This window comes from Trichoplusia ni, chromosome 3, assembly GCF_003590095.1.
Source record: "Trichoplusia ni isolate ovarian cell line Hi5 chromosome 3, tn1, whole genome shotgun sequence".
In the NCBI taxonomy this organism is placed as follows: domain Eukaryota; kingdom Metazoa; phylum Arthropoda; class Insecta; order Lepidoptera; family Noctuidae; genus Trichoplusia; species Trichoplusia ni.
Genome location: NC_039480.1, coordinates 2622986 through 2639952, shown reverse-complemented (window position 1 = coordinate 2639952; position 16967 = coordinate 2622986). Strand labels below are relative to the sequence as shown.

General features: G+C 41.8%; 2 protein-coding genes across 6 annotated transcripts in view; both read right to left on the bottom strand.

The window, feature by feature from the left end:
- Nucleotides 1–10392, bottom strand: part of LOC113508873 (catenin alpha) — a 44212-nt gene extending 33820 nt beyond the window's left edge. For 2 of the 5 annotated variants that reach the window (XM_026892032.1, XM_026892033.1), the window contains exons 1-10: nt 10211–10392; nt 7424–7593; nt 6815–6961; nt 5678–6054; nt 4212–4335; nt 3040–3098; nt 2735–2853; nt 1896–1980; nt 1302–1420; nt 540–657 (exon numbers count right to left, since the gene is read on the bottom strand). In XM_026892032.1, coding sequence (XP_026747833.1) covers nt 540–657; nt 1302–1420; nt 1896–1980; nt 2735–2853; nt 3040–3098; nt 4212–4335; nt 5678–6054; nt 6815–6961; nt 7424–7592 — 1317 coding nt within the window. In that variant the 5' untranslated portion in view covers nt 7593; nt 10211–10392. The remainder of the gene's footprint in view (nt 1–539; nt 658–1301; nt 1421–1895; nt 1981–2734; nt 2854–3039; nt 3099–4211; nt 4336–5677; nt 6055–6814; nt 6962–7423; nt 7594–10210) is intronic. The other 3 variants (XM_026892036.1, XM_026892034.1, XM_026892035.1) reach the window with 2 other exon arrangements.
- Nucleotides 10393–10522: 130 nt separating this feature from the next.
- LOC113508872 (biorientation of chromosomes in cell division protein 1-like 1) lies at nt 10523–16903 on the bottom strand. The gene is made up of 5 exons (XM_026892031.1): nt 16822–16903; nt 14674–15991; nt 13197–13544; nt 12296–12370; nt 10523–12088 (listed from the first exon to the last, which is right to left on the bottom strand). Exons 1-5 carry the CDS (start codon nt 16862–16864, stop codon nt 10795–10797), a joined length of 3078 nt encoding a protein of 1025 aa, XP_026747832.1. The 5' UTR covers nt 16865–16903; the 3' UTR covers nt 10523–10794.
- Between the last annotated feature and the right edge of the window lie 64 nt (nt 16904–16967).

Sequence of the window (16967 nt, the reverse complement as noted above, 5' to 3'; positions counted from 1 at the left end):
CCTGGGTGGGAATCTAACCCACGACCGAACTATGTTGAGGTCGGCTTCCAGTCTAACCGGTTTCAGCTAAGTACCAGTGTTTTACAAGGAGCGACTGCCTATCTGACCTCCTCAACCTAGTTACCTGGACAACAGGATACCCCTTACTTAGACTGGTTGCCAGACTTTCAAGCTTCTGACTACCTGTAACTATCAAAGATGTGTAAATAACAGCCGGGATAGACAATTCAACGTGCCTTCTTAAAAACGGAGGAACGCGATATAACAAGGATGGTCACCCATCCACGGACCGACCGTATCAAGTGAAGCTTAATTTGTTATCGATCAACTTGTGCAATTCAATTCTAAGTCACAGCTAAGTTAAAATTGACAATATTTGTAGTTTTTATAGCAACTATCGTAAGACTGATTCATTATTAAATGATGCAACGGCGTCTCACGATTAAAGACTGGGGTTGGGTCTGAAACTAGTCGGGCTACCCCAATACATACGCGTGCATCATTTAATATTGTGTACTTCTAGAACATTCTGTACATACCTCGACCAGTTTATTAGCATGTTCGGTGAAGACCAGCGCGTATTCTTCTACTTCTTTCTCGTTACCGTTGCGAGCTGCCTCCATCAACACCAGCAGGGGAACGTTGGTCTCCAAGAAACTGAGGGCAGAAGAGAAGTTGAATAGCGGATCAAATTGAAGAGTTTGACTCCTGGCTGTGGTTATTTTTTTATTATTATTTGTTTTATGAACTTTCTTCTACTAGTAAAACACTGTTACTTATAAAATGAGAAACATTAGCCCAGCTTATAAGTCGGTATTACTATAGCCAGACATATTTCACAAATAATAGGATATCTTAACCAACGACTAGTAACGTCATAAGACCTTCCTTCCCCAATAGCCACATTTGCCCAGCAGTGAGGTATCCTTTTTCTAAGCCTATTTGTCCAGCGGTAGCCTACCCACCTTCACAGCTCATTTGCCCAGTATTATGCTAGCCTTCTTCACATTTGAACAACAGAGACATATCTATAAAGCCTATTTACCCATATCCTCCTCAACTACTCATATTCAACCATCAGAGACCTTTTTTGTCAAGGCGGGAGAATCCTCATGGACACCCACTCTTATTGACTAAACCTGAACCGCCGTGCTACGTCATCCGCGTTTTTGTGTCGGTGTATGGCAATGCGTTGCGACAGTGTGTATCAGTAGTGTGGGCCGGTGTCCCCCTTCGCAAGCCCCTATCAGAGGCCTACCCTCCAGCCCTCAACACACTTTGCCCACCGCTGGGCCGCTCACCTGTCGGACACGTGGTCGACGACGGCCTTCCTCAGCTGCCTGCGCAGGTCCCTGGTCTTCCTGCACATGTTCTCTATAGCTCGCTCCAGGCCCGCAGACTGTTCCGGTTTGCCGGTCTGCTGGTGAAAATAACGACAATATTATTGTATCATCTATAGATATACTAATATTGTAAATGTGAAAGTATGTCTGTTTGTTCGTGTCGCTTTTACAGAAAAATCTGACTGAAATTTGGTACACACACTTTTTATTTACAAGAAAGGGTTGAAACTGTTTTTTTGGAACATAATTATGTAAAAATATATTTTCGAATAAACTGCTTCCGCTCGGCTAAATGAGGCAGTCGTTAAAAAAAAAAGCCTTTTTTGGATCCAGAATTACATAAAAGTAAAATAGTCAATTTCTGTAAAATTTGCATTATATTTTGCTTTATACATAGATTATACTTAAAAACCTTCCTCATTAATCACTTTATTAAAAAAAAACCACATCAAAATCGGTCGCGTTTCAAAGATTTAAGTAGTCAAGGGGAAATAGGGTCAGCGCTAGGTCATAGCGCTTCTGTTTTATAATATGTAGCGATGCTATACTCACATTAGCCATGTACTCGTGCAACAGATCCTGCAGAGCTTGCCTCACAGCGTTACATTCAGCCACGATGCGTTCGCGACGTTCATCCCTACAAACATAAAACATCATTAAAATCAAAATCATCATAATCCTAGCCTTCTCCCAACTATGTTGGGGTCGGCTTCCAGTCTAACCGGATTCAGTTAAGTACCAGTGTTTTACAAGGAGCCACTGCCTATCTGACACTCCTGGGTCCCATAACGGGCTGAGGAAGAATCAGGATCACTGGCTCAAGTTGACTTTGTCCCGTTGGACTCATTCACAGAGGACAGGCTCCACTCCTCGTAATGATGGCAACGCAGGAGGATGATGGACCTGGGGTGGGGGGTGGCGTGGGGGCAGCCTGACCTGGTGCAGGAGCTGTCGGCCATGAGCGCGGCCCCCGAGATGATGGACTCCAGGCGCTCCTGGGGGGGGGTTAGCGTGGGGGCAGCCTGACCTGGTGCAGGAGCTGTCGGCCATGAGCGCGGCCCCCGAGATGATGGACTCCAGGCGCTCCTGGGGGGGGGTTAGCGTGGGGGCAGCCTGACCTGGTGCAGGAGCTGTCGGCCATGAGCGCGGCCCCCGAGATGATGGACTCCAGGCGCTCCTGGGGGGGGGTTAGCGTGGGGGCAGCCTGACCTGGTGCAGGAGCTGTCGGCCATGAGCGCGGCCCCCGAGATGATGGACTCCAGGCGCTCCTGGGGGGGGGTTAGCGTGGGGGCAGCCTGACCTGGTGCAGGAGCTGTCGGCCATGAGCGCGGCCCCCGAGATGATGGACTCCAGGCGCTCCTGGGGGGGGGTTAGCGTGGGGGCAGCCTGACCTGGTGCAGGAGCTGTCGGCCATGAGCGCGGCCCCCGAGATGATGGACTCCAGGCGCTCCTCCAGTGAGGGTCTCGTGCGCAGCTCCGAGTACGACAGCGGCTCCATCACCATGCGTTCCTGGAGGGGGGGGGAGCATATTAGTTACATCTTGGAAAATAAATCGTCGAAAATATATAGTAGAAAATACCGCCCGATCACCCAACTAGTTTCAAATCAATTCAAGTCGGAAACTAGTCGGGCGATCCCGCAATTTCAATTGAAAAATATCCTTGTAGTTACAACATAACTTCTTTATACACTTACATCAAAGTCATCCAGTGCCTGTGCGAGCTCCCCGGGACCTTCCACGGGACGATTACCACCTGGACAAAATAACAGGAATTGTTACACGATTGTATCTTAATAAATAGCGTGGTACTACAACAGTGACGTTCATCATGTCATCAAGGTTTATACGAAGCTTTGGAACGAGGAGCTGGTGGCTAAGCTATAACCGCATAAGTGAATCGATCACAGGTTAAGCTTTGCTTGACGCGGTTGGTCCGTAGATGGGTGACCATCTTTGTCATAACGAGTTCCTCCTTGTTTCGGAAGGCACGTTAAATTGTGGGTCCCGGCTGTTATTCCTACATCATTGACAGTCATTACAGGTAGAAAGTCTGACAACCAGTCTAGCCAAGGGGGAATCGTGTTGCCCAGGTAACTGGGTTGAGGAGGTCAGATAGGCAGTCGCTCCTTGTAAAACACTGGTACTTAGCTCAAACCGGTTAGACTGGAAGGCGACCCCAACATAGTTGGGAAAAGGCTAGGATGATGATGATGTTACGAAGCTTTACGAAAACTTTTTAATCGGAGCTTGAAGCATAGAAGATAGTACGCGGCTGCGGTCAACGTGTACGAAAAGGTTTATGCATGTCGCCTGGGGAACCCAGATTCTACTGAATACGAAGAGAAGAATTAATGAAACTAAACAGGAAAAAGAAATAATTAATACATTTTAAAAATCTATTAAACCCGCGTTTTTTATCAAAATCGGTCCAGCCGTTTTTATAGTTGTAAAGTTTAAAGCTACCCTGAAAATTTCAGCCTGCTAGCTTATCGGGAAGTGCCTCAAAATTGTGTTACAAAAATCCAACCGGAATGACAAACAAACAAGAAAATAGAGTTTATAAAAACGTGGGAAAATATTGTTTCCGAAATATCAAATATAAAAACTCTGATTCAGACATCGGTTCGAATAAACGAGATAGCCGAGTGGTTGAGGTCACCACGCCAAACCCACTGAGCGCGACGTGTTAGTGCGATCTCGTAGGACAAGCATTTGTGTGATCCACGAATACTTGTCCTGAGTCTGGGTGTCTTGTGCATGTGACATGAATGTTTGTAAAACTCCGATACAAGGATTAAATTCCTTAGTGCGTGAGTCATTTTTTATGAACAAACATCCCTAGTATATAGTTGCAGTATATCCTCACCAGCGACAGGAACAGGCTGTCCCTTGGCCACGCAGGAGATGCTGTCGACGGCGGAGCAGACTGCGCGCAACACGTAGTCGCGGTTGGCCTTGGCGGCCGCCAGCTCCGGGTGGCGGACGTACACCTGGGAGGGGGGGACAGACAACATGTTAATTATGATTTATATTAATAAATTATTCCAAAACTTTCAACACAGTGGCGTAGCTTGGTTGGGTGACTCGTTCAAGTTGTCACGAAGTAAAGTTACAACCGTTTTGTTCGCGGGCGGAACATCCAAATGTTTACTTAATTTTATATATATTAGGAATACTTCCTCTACTAAACAAGGTTTAACTAAGAACTCAACCTCCGATACTCTTTTGAAACATAAATAGTCTCATCTTTACACCTTGGAGGCCGTGAGCAGCATGGTGGAGTGCTTCTTGAGCACGGCCCTGGCGGCGGCCAGCGTGTCCCGGCCGCCTGCCTGACCCCCCTCCCCCTCACCTTGGAGGCCGTGAGCAGCATGGTGGAGTGCTTCTTGAGCACGGCCCTGGCGGCGGCCAGCGTGTCCCGGCCGCCTGCCTGACCCCCCTCCCCCTCACCTTGGAGGCCGTGAGCAGCATGGTGGAGTGCTTCTTGAGCACGGCCCTGGCGGCGGCCAGCGTGTCCCGGCCGCCTGCCTGACCCCCCTCCCCCTCACCTTGGAGGCCGTGAGCAGCATGGTGGAGTGCTTCTTGAGCACGGCCCTGGCGGCGGCCAGCGTGTCCCGGCCGCCTGCCTGACCCCCCTCCCCCTCACCTTGGAGGCCGTGAGCAGCATGGTGGAGTGCTTCTTGAGCACGGCCCTGGCGGCGGCCAGCGTGTCCCGGCCGCCTGCCTGACCCCCCTCCCCCTCACCTTGGAGGCCGTGAGCAGCATGGTGGAGTGCTTCTTGAGCACGGCCCTGGCGGCGGCCAGCGTGTCCCGGCCGCCTGCCTGACCCCCCTCCCCCTCACCTTGGAGGCCGTGAGCAGCATGGTGGAGTGCTTCTTGAGCACGGCCCTGGCGGCGGCCAGCGTGTCCCGGCCGCCTGCCTGACCCCCCTCCCCCTCACCTTGGAGGCCGTGAGCAGCATGGTGGAGTGCTTCTTGAGCACGGCCCTGGCGGCGGCCAGCGTGTCCCGGCCGCCTGCCTGACCCCCCTCCCCCTCACCTTGGAGGCCGTGAGCAGCATGGTGGAGTGCTTCTTGAGCACGGCCCTGGCGGCGGCCAGCGTGTCCCGGCCACCTGCCTGACCCCCCTCCCCCTCACCTTGGAGGCCGTGAGCAGCATGGTGGAGTGCTTCTTGAGCACGGCCCTGGCGGCGGCCAGCGTGTCCCGGCCGCCTGCCTGACCCCCCTCCCCCTCACCTTGGAGGCCGTGAGCAGCATGGTGGAGTGCTTCTTGAGCACGGCCCTGGCGGCGGCCAGCGTGTCCCGGCCGCCTGCCTGACCCCCCTCCCCCTCACCTTGGAGGCCGTGAGCAGCATGGTGGAGTGCTTCTTGAGCACGGCCCTGGCGGCGGCCAGCGTGTCCCGCACGCGCGGCTCGCGCAGCTCGCGCTGGCGCCGCGCCGCCTGCGCCGCCAGCTCCGCGGCGGAGCGCGTCAGCTGGCGGGCGGACTCCGCCAGCTCCGACTGCGAGGACGCCGCCTTCAGCTGCTCCAGGTCGTTCTCGACCGTGTTGAGCTTGTTGAGCAGCAGATGCACGTCCACCATGTCCGCGAGGATGAGCAGCCTGGTGACGGCGGACAGCAGCGCGCGCGCGGCCCGCACCATGCCCGAGCGGACGGACGACGCGCAGGGCTCCTCGGAGAACTCGCGCGCGGCCAGGGACATGCCCGCGCCTGGGAGCGGGGAGAAAAGCAGAGTAAACAATAGATGAGAAGGGAAAAATTGTAGGGTAAGATTGAATTATTACAGAAGCTATAATTAAATGGAAAGACAGCGAGCTGCTGGGGAATTTGTTGCGCCGTTTCTTCTCTCACAGCAAAAGCACTTAGGAAGCGGTGACGGGTGGGCAAAACTGGGTGCTGTCAAATGTGCTGACCTTCAAAAAGTGCTACTTAGTAGCCTAATTTGAATAAATGACTTTTGATTGATTTGAGCTAGCTGACTTAGCAGACAAAATTGCAGTTTTATATGAAGTTGCCATATGAAAACAAATGGTACGAAAAAAGAAAACAAATGTCCGATTCTGTCTTATTTAGAATATCAATATAAATATCAAAATTTTATACAAATACTAACTGTCCTTGCAAACGTACTTGCTACAATGAATTAAATAGGGAATAAAAAAAAATCTTGCCATAAAAATCCAAATATGAATACAAAATTTCATACGAATTATTCAAGCCGTTTCAGAGCAGTTCTACACCGTGACATAAGAATTTTATACAATTAGATGTAGCTCCTTGTAACTACTTTTCTCAAATCCTGTAACTTTAGTGTGTGCAGAAAACAACATTATATTCTATAATTTAAATATGTGACCACAATTTGAATACCACTTCAAACCCAGTCTGTGTAACTTTGACCTTCAATAAGTTCTACTTTGTAGCCTAGTTTGAAAGAATAGATTTTGATTTTGATTTTTGGACAACTCACCCGCCTTCCTGACTTCCTCTACAGCCGTGAGCATCTGTTGTGTGATCTCCGGGTTCTCGTAGGCGATGGTCTGACCGCGTTCGATGAAGATCTCCGTAGCTCGCTCCACCGTAGCTACGAGGGCACTCGCGCGCTTGGACTTGCCGGCTGTGGACGAAGGGGCAAGTATAGTAGAGATAATTAACAGATAGTCGTGGAAGGATTTGGGGGACGCCTTTGTCCAGCAGTGGGACACGGTAGGCTAGATAAAAAGTAGAGATATAGGTATAGAAGGTGGACTAAAGCGGTGACAGGATGGTGGCCAAGGCATGGCAAAAGGAGCGTCGGACGTCCGGGAGCAATATGGAGAGATGATATAGTAAAGGTCTCGGGTCGAGTCTGGATGAGGCGGCACAGGACCGGAGAACTTGGCTAGGAAGGTGAGTGTTTAAAAAGGTGGGGAAAAATATGTTTGGGGCAAAACCCAAGCCACTCAGACTCAGAACAAGCTTCGTGGGTCACACAAATGCTTGCCTTACGGGATCGAACCATCACATCACACAGTAGGTTTGCCTTGGTGACCTCGACCTCCCGGCAAAAAGGCAATAAATAACTTCTAGTAATACTCACGCCTCTTCTTCTTAGCGTCCCGATCCTTGCTGTTCACCAGCGTGGTGACCTGCAGCACGAGCGGCTCCAGGGTCCTTTCCACTGACATGGTGCGGATCTCCAGGTTCCGAGGGTCCCACTTGAGGGTCAGGGTCCCAGTTGTACCGTACTGGTCCGTCATGGTCGCCATTCTGGTAGAGAGAGCAGGACGAAACGATATAGATAGGTACAAAAACATATAAATTTCCATGTGATACATTATATTTATAGTACATCATATCAGTCTATATACATCCAACGGCTTGGATTAGGCTGCCCATAAAGAGAAGGATTGAGCATTAATCAGCACTCTAGGTCACTTTGAGTTAGTGATTAAAGATTCCAATATTTGGAATACAGGTATTTCTAAAAATATTCAATACGGTAAAACGGGGTGAATAGGGACAGAGGAATTGTTATAATTTGGGCGTTTAGCAAGACAAAATATAAAAATTATATGAACATTCGCAAGCTGTTCATAAAATCATTGTGTTTAAGTTTATTTATGTCGCCAAATGCATGTGATTCCCTACAAAAACACTTTTATATATTAATATTCACCCCTTGAAACGTTCACCCCGTTTTACGGTATTAATTACTGTTTTCAATCAAAAATACAAAGATAAGACATTAAACATAGTAAACAAATTGGATTTAAATTGAGATCTATAAGTGGCAACCCACAGTGGGCTAGCATGGTGATCAATGCTCAAACTTTACCTACTGGAGAAGATGCACTTTCCTCATGCCCAGTGGGAAATTAATCAACCAATATGCAACTAGTTTTTCTACAACAAGTCACAGGCTAGGATAATTTATGAAACAAAAGTCTTTTGTATTGTAAACAAATAATATTATAATTATTGCTATAGTCTGATATTATTGATAATAATAAAGAGGTGTATTATAATATATCATAAATACATTCAAAGATATTTATTTTCTCAGTACAATAATAATTTACAGAGAAAAATCAATGCTAAATGAAATATCATAAACCCTAATGACACAATCATTAGGGTTTATGATATTTCATATTGCATGGTATATATGATTTAAATCGTGTTTATACAGCATTTTAAATTAGACTCTAAGCCACTCTAAGGACTTTAATTAAGCTAGCCTTCTACACAATATTTGCTTAGGTATTTTATTATTACAAAACAACTATAATGTTATATTAAATCCAATCAACCAAGGGGTGGTCCAGAGAAACAAGAAGTAGGTGTACAATTGGAGTAAAAAGTTGAGAAAAGATAAAAAGAAATTTCTTTAGAGCAATAGACAGAACATGTATTTACAAAGTTTGTGTTATTTATTTAAACTTTCATGTACAATTGTGGTACATAAGGCTGACATAATGCTGCAAGGCATTATCTACCAGTCAACCTTTGGGTCAAATGGAGAAGCCGCTGGAATATTGTTATACAAAACATCCTTACTTAATATTATAAATGCGAAAGTAACTCTGTCTGTCTGTTACGCTTTCACATCTAAACCACTGAACTGATTTTAATGAAATTTGGTACAGAGGTAGAGTTGACTTTAAGAAAGAACATAGGATAGTTTTTATCCCGAACTTTTAAAGAGTTCTCTTGGAAACGCGATATAACCGAAATCTAGTTGAATATAAACACTAGCCAATCCTGAGAAACAAGGGCAAACAATGACTCTGTTATAGTAAACTATACACAACCTTTCTAGCAATTATGATCATTAGTATAACCCTAACAAGTTCGAAACTCTAAAACCATTTGTTTACTTTTTTTTGTACTAAAATCATAGTATATTTATGAACTACTTTCGTATAAAGATATTTTTTTTAGTTTTCTGTGCTAAAATCTACTAACAGTGGAGTATACCCCTCAACGACAATCATTGATTCTTCAATGTAAATAACTGTTATAAAGTCATAATAGGTAGCCATGGCGGGACCTGATATCCTTACGATACAAATCCTTAGATTTATTTTATGACTGGCCTGGTTTTCTTGTGGTTAGTGGAACCACTAGTTATACAAGAGGTTGTGGGTTTGATTCCCATCCAGGATTAAGTTTCGTGGAATGATCACAATACTCTTGTTAAATAACACACCCAGGTATTGAAAATAAAGTTTACTGATAAATTGGAAAGGATATGATGAAATAAACACTCATACTATGAATCATAGACTTAACATGAGAAATCTGTAGAGAAAGAGAATTTACTTATTTTATGAAAACAACAGTGACATTTAAGTTGCCATTAAGTTTTATGTCATCTCTATCTTGTCTAAGCATTTAATAGAGCCGAGTATACGACTTAAAATTAAGTCGCGTTTTTTTTCGGAAGATAATCATAACTGACCTTTTTGCAGTGAAAGTAATTGTTTTCTAAATGTTAGTGACTCGATACTGGTGTGAATTATAGTTATTTCTGTGTCTTTGTTAGTATTTAAAAGAAAAGTTTTTGTTTAGATAAGTTATTTAAGTTATTTATCAATGAACAATGCTAAGACCGTGACTCATTGGCAATCCGTGCCGTGTTATAGTACCGATATAAGTTACATTGAAACAAGATATGAATATTACTAGACAAATGGCAGAATATCACTGTTTTTAACACAATACCCGTGTTAATTTCATATAACTAAATAAAAATATAACTACAAATATTACGATATTACCCAATCAAATTACAAAGTTGTATAATATTATTATAAGTAAACACTAATATGAACATTTAAATTAGTCGGGTTATATATTGAAAACATAGTATAGCTACATTTACCTGCTTGTTTGCAACGATTCCTTTATTTAAAACACACAAAACTTTATCACGAATACAAAAAAGTATTTATCACACAATATTTTACTCCTTTTATATAAAATAACACAGTAATTCACAGGTTTTTTGATCAAATAGCGAAGGACTATCACCAAGGCGTGTCAAAAAAATATCAACTGGGTTGTCAAAGTTAGCAACAGTAAATCTACTTGTTACGGCAATTTTCTACCATTGTGGTAAGTTTTCTATTTCAAAAGTGTAAAATGGTTTGGAGTGGATTAAATTATTGCTGTCCTTTTAAAAAAAAACACTTTTTTCTGATCTCTGTATTTTGCAGCAACTTAAAGATATTTTACCCAAATTTCAAGCCTTTCTTTATAGTCCGTAGATATTGTATTGACGTAAAAAGGGATCAATAAATGGTAGAAATAAAACACAGCTGCTTTGTAACCACATTTGATTTTTATACACATAACTGGTTTACCATACACGATTCTACTGACAACAGGAATTAAATTTGAAATGACAAAATTGAATCAACTGCATAAAATTAAAAGTTTGCGACGTAACCGCCATCTATTACCATTTTAAAACTTTAAAAACTCAAGTTCATCTTCTATATTCCTGAAGGGATCCGTAAACAAAACTCCTGATTTTTCTGAGGTATTGTTCCCCAAATCAAATTCGTCATTCGCGGTTGTAAACGCCAGTTCCTTCCTACTTCTTTTATAAGGCATAGAAAACATATCAGGCATAAGATTATCCGGCTTATCAGTTGGCACGCTAATATTATTCTTCTTTAGCAGAAAACTGACTTCATTTTGCACACTATCCTTCGCAACATTATTATCACTGAAGTTTAGGAAGTTTGAGGCCGCAAACGGACTGACATTCAAAGCAGATAGACTTTTATCAGTATTCTTAAATGAAATCTCGTTTAAAGGAACATAATGGTCTACGGATTTAGTAGTAGTTTCAATTGTAGCAGCTTTCGTAGTCGATTTAGAAGTAATTGAAATAGGAATAAAAACTTCAAGCTTTTTCGTTGTTGTTGTAGGCTTGAGTGTTGTCGTTGTAGAAACTGTGGTAGAAATGGTAGTTGTTGTTGGTGGTTTAGGAGTTAATTTGGTAGGTGAATTTTTAGAGATTACTTTCATAGCGTCTTTCCATTCGTCCCTTTCATCATAGTTCGGAAGAGCATTCATATCTTGGTTAGTAAGTTTAAATGACCCTTCATCACGACGTAGATCCTCTTTACCGGATTTGTAATGTTCAGTTTTCTTTTGAATGAATAGTTTATTAGGATTTTCAGTACTTTTAATTTCTTTAGTAGTTTCTTGCTTTTCAGTTGTCTTTACCGTCGTGTTTTCAGCATAGCTATTAAGTTTTTTATTATTATAATCAGCTGTTTTTTCTGGAACTTTATTTTTCTTCTTGTCTTCAGCCGAAGAATTCTTTAGAATCCTAAAACGCTTTCTATCTTTATCTCTAGTAGAATCTTTCGTATCTTTCGTGTTGTATTTCTTTTCTCTATCATCAAAGGCCTTTGCTGATCCTATTTTGATTTTGACCTCTTTGATTTCTCTTTCTAGATTCTTGATTCTTTTTATGACGTCAACTGAAGAGTCGTTATAGGTATTTTTGTTTTTTTTCTCGTTTTTACGGAATAACTCGTAAGAGTTTACTTCACTCGACCCCTGGGTAGTACGACCAAACTTCCTGTAGTCTTTAGGACCCGCGTATATGGATGGCACTTGGTATCGTTTTTCAAATTTATGTGGGGTTGGTATCGTCCTTTTTGTGGTTTTCTTTGGTGGTGGCGTGGTTCTGGGTGAGGTTTTTGTTGGGTATTTTAAGGTTAATCTTAAAAAGGGTTCGTATCTGAAAAATATTGTGCAATTAGTTCACATACAAGAGTTTAATTACTCACGATAAGCTGTGTGTCCGTTTGTCTTGTGTCTTATCCCTAACTATTTACCACTAGGCCATAGTTTAATTTTTTACAATTGATGTATTCCTATTGTCGCTATGACAACTAATTAAGAAAATTACATTGAGGTTAAGATAACTGGTTAAGTCTGGACTTACCGTGTAGTTTGTTGTAATGCCCTGGGTATTGGAGCCTGATTGGGACCTTCAGACAGACTGTTTCCAACCACAGACCTGAAAATATATTGTCAATTACAAAAAGTATTTCAGAAAATCTCGACCAAGTTGTGATTTAAAAAAAAAATAACTGAATAAAAAAAAATCTTTCAATATAAGTCATTAAGTACACAAACAATTAAATATTGGAAACGTAATTTTTCTTTTATCTCGTAAATAAAAAAAAAATGGGATGGATGGATTTAAAATCTCGTGTCACGTTATTTAGCAGTACCTAAGCTTTTACGCTCCCATTACCACACTTAAGTGCTTTTTATCCTCACTAATTTTGTAAATGTGAAAGTAACTCTGTCTGTTACGCTTTCACGTCTAAACCACTGAACTGATTTGAATGAAATTCGGTACAGAGATTGAGTTGACCTTGAGAAAGAACATAGGATAGTTTTTATCCCGGACTTTTGAAGAGTTCTCTTGGAAACGCGATATAACCGACATCGACGCGGGCGAAGCCGCGGGCGAAAAGCTTGTGAGATATAAAAATATGGGATAAAACGTATTCAATATTTGTTTGAAATCTTTCTAACGGACGAAACAAAATATCACTAGATTTCCTCAAATACCGCCTTAATAACCTCATTATTTAGGTCTTATAAAGCCTGCTTTCATCATCATCATCATCATTCCCCTGCCCTTATCCCAATTATTTTATTTGTGGTCGGCGCAACATGTCGTCTTCTTCCATACCTTCCTATCGGCCGTCATCTCACAAGAAACACTCTTTACAGCCATATCGGCTTACACAATCCATCCATCGTTTCTTTGGTCGTCCTCTTCCCCTATATCCATCCACATGCTGCTTTATACTTCTAAAATCTGTACTCACATCCTGACCCCCTTTGGCGGCGACAGCATCTTCTTATACTCATAAAACTCCATCGCAGTCGACCTCACAACGTCCACATCAGCGTTGTGCTCGCTGTAGAAGATCATCTTCTTGCTTCTAGCATTATGATGGGACTCAGGCTTGTGACCGTGTTTCTTCTTCTTGCTCTTCTTGCTCTCGTGATGTTTATGGCTCTTGTGCTTTTTATGCGTCTTGTGTTTCGGTTTGTGCGTTCTATGTGATTTGTGTTTCTTGCTGGACATTTTGTTGATCATGTATTGAGGGATGCCCCCTGTAGCTGTCTCCTCCCATAAGGTTATGAAGCGCGCTGATTCGCTTGTTGCTGATCTGTGAATTATGTTTTTTGGGTTTTGAATGAGCATTTGTAGCTTACTAATATTATAAATGCGAAAGTTTGTATGTATGGATGTCTGTCCCTCTTTCACGCAAAAACCACTGAACGGATTTAGCCAAAACTTGGCACATAGATAAATAAATAAATAAATGCGGACAACATCACATACATTGTTCTGAACCCAAAGTAAGTTGTTAAAGCACTTGTGTTATGGAATTCAGATCCAACGAAGGTACCACAAACACCCAGACCCGAGACAATGTAGAAATAAGAATTTTTACATTGACCCGACCGGGGATCGAACCCGGGCCCTCAGAGCTAGCGATACCTTGAAACCGGTGCGTACGCCACTCGACTGGTTTAACACATAGGATAGTCTTTATCTTGATTTATGTCCCCGTGGGATCATTTTGGATTTGTATCGGGTGGGCCTATCGTCAACAGCTAGTTAATTTATGCTAATCTTGTATTTTTTTTTCAGACAGTTAATCGGATTGTACTGTCTTAAGAGCTTATGAATTTGCCACTTACCTTCACATAAACAAAAACTAAATAATAATTGGTATGCTAGAATTGTTTACATTTTGTAGGATAAAAACTAAATTCTATTACTAATTCTCCAGGGACTAGTTTTCCATCTGTCACCAAGACAGCTTTCCTTACCATGATAGATTGTTGCTTATTTTAACGAATTTTGTATTTCTGTTTCCTCTATGACAGCAAACTACAAATCTATCTATCACGGATCTAAATCCTAGTGACAACCTTCCCTACCCTTGTTTACAAAACCCAAACAATAGGGATAACGACTGGTTATAAAAGGAAAAAATCTCATAAGTCCCTCAGTTAGATAATTGAAAAGTATGAGACACGTATTTTTTCCTTTTTCAGAAAAGATTAACTGCTTTGAAGTTTAGGAGAGGGGGCTTGTGCCGTAACGATATGGTAAAATTTATACACAATCGTGTCCTCACGCGTAAGTTTAATTCACTGTAATTTGGTCAATTTTTGTTTGCGGGACAAATTAAAAAATACGTATCCATTATTATACAGAAAACTACAAGACGGACACTGCAAAAAAAAATTGTCGTCATCCCTATTACACAAAGATCAAATAAATACCGTTGATGAGTAGTAGTAGCCTGTTCTTCAGCCTGAAACTCCAACGAATTATCTTCAACAGTCCCCACATCCTCAGATATCTTCTCATCAGAGCTGAAGGTCCTGCCAGTCCTGTAATTCGTCTTCGTCGTCTTCTGGTAACTCCTGGGCACCTGCTTCTGAGTCACATCGTCTTTGACCTCTTCTGGCGACTCGTTTTCATTGGAATCTCCTTTCGTGTACATTGGGACCCAAACTCTATTCTTCTCTTGTGAATCCTTCACCCCATCTCTCATGTTCCCTGATTCCTTCTTATCATCAAGAGATTCTGATGCATCGTTCTTGATATCATCGTATCTTGAGTTGATTGGATCGCTCTCTTTAGCTTCATCACCTTCTTCTGCGATATAATCTTCTTTCTTACCTCTATCCTCTCTATCCTCTTCTTCTATCCCGCTTCTAGGTTCAGGGTCTGCTGCTTGGAGGTTCTCTTCCTTTTTCAGTGGTTTTAAAATATTTGGGTCTGGTTTTTTTGGTTCGGGTGTCGTATCAACGATGACATCGGGACTTTTATCAGTTTTGGCAGTTTCTTTATTGACATTAGGTGTCGTTGAGGATGTCTGATGTTTATATTGCTTCAAGAAAGCTTCGATCTTAGTTTTCAATTCTCTCCTAGCATTTGGATTCAAATCTGTGTAATGATCGAAGATAATTGAACGCACACCGTCTCTGACAATCTTTACAAGATCGGAAACAGATTTCTTTTTCTGTTTATTAAATTCTTCTAACGCGATTAAAACTTTACTAAACTTATCCCTCGAATCCTGTCTGTATAAAGAATTAATAAAATCCATTAATTCTTTAACAGATTTATCATATTTCTCCTCTTTCAAGATCATCGCTAGCATATTAATATATCCTTTGACGACGGAAATTGGTTGCGCCCTTATAAGATCGAATTTCGATGCCAAAAGCTTTCGAACGTCTACATTCTCAGTGAGCTCATAAAACCTACATCCTCTGTAATGGTATTTCCTTATTTCATCATCTAGAATGTCGAAGACATCTTGGAAGTCCGGTTCTTCGTAAGTATTCAGTATGTAAATGACGTCTTGTATAAAATCTGTCAAATTCTCGCTCCTACCAGATCTGAAGTCCCTTCTCGAGACTTTGTTGTTGTCTATAACGTTTCTAACTTTAGTTATAAACTTTTGTACGTTGTCTAAGAATTGTATATCAGCTGAATTGTCTTTCTGATTAAATTCTAAAACTGTTTCTAGATTTAGGTTGACGCTTCGCTGTTTGTCATTCACATTGAGTTCGAATTCTTGCGTCAAAACTGGAAAAGAAATTGTTTTGTCAGCTAAGTCACGTGACTTATACAAGTGCTAGCACTAACGGATAGCTGAAAGTATTGAAATGACAAGTAAAAGACAGGCAATCGTTTGAAAAGGACTTTTGAACGATTCGATCGGCTCTAAAGATTGTAAAAATGTTTATTGTTCCGCATTGGCGTAGACCAATCCTACTAATATTATAAATGCGAAAGTTTGTATGTATGGATGTTTGTTCCTCTTTCACGCAAAAGTTACTGAACGGATTTAGGCGAAACTTGGTAGACGGATAATTTATAACGACGATTACGGGACAGATTACCGACCAGTAGAATAATATTTTTATAATAACTATCGTGAGACTGATTCATTATTAAATGATGTAACGGTTTACTCACGCGTATTTATCGGGGTAGCCCGACTAGTTTCGGACCCAACCGGAGTCCTTAATCATGAGCAGACGCGGCGGGATCGCTACCCCCCGATAAATACGCGTGAGTAAACCGTTACATCATTTAACAGTAGAATAATACTTTTAAATGGCACAACGGTTTACTCACGCATATTTATCGATATAGCCTGACTAGTTTCGGACCCAACCGGAATACTTAATCTAAAAATCTGAATCTACAAATTGTATTTAAGTGAGAATCATATTCACATACTATGAAAACAACTTAATAATGATTAATTGAAAACAAAATGTCCAATTATTATATGCAATTAATATTTAAACTTCAAATAATGCAATTCGATTATTTGACTAATTATAAAACAAAATCCTAAACTAAACTATAATTATCCTAGAGTTATAAAAATAACAAAAAGTATTTACCAAAAATCTTAAAAAATAAAAGCGATCGATACACAGTTTGCATTTTACAAAAAATTTAACATTTTCAAGTAATAAACCGTTTCCCGTGGCGCATGTGCGAAAATTTTATATTTCTAATCTTATTTTTATATTTATTTATATTACTA

Coding starts and splice junctions, on each gene's coding strand:
- LOC113508872 (XM_026892031.1), bottom strand. CDS start 16,864: ATGCAAACTGTGTATCGATCGCTTTTATTTTTTAAGATTTTTG. Junction 12,371..13,196: donor CCGCCAAAGGGGGTCAGGAT/GTGAGTACAGAT, acceptor ATATATTTTCAG/GTCTGTGGTTGGAAACAGTC. Junction 12,089..12,295: donor GCATTACAACAAACTACACG/GTAAGTCCAGAC, acceptor AATATTTTTCAG/ATACGAACCCTTTTTAAGAT.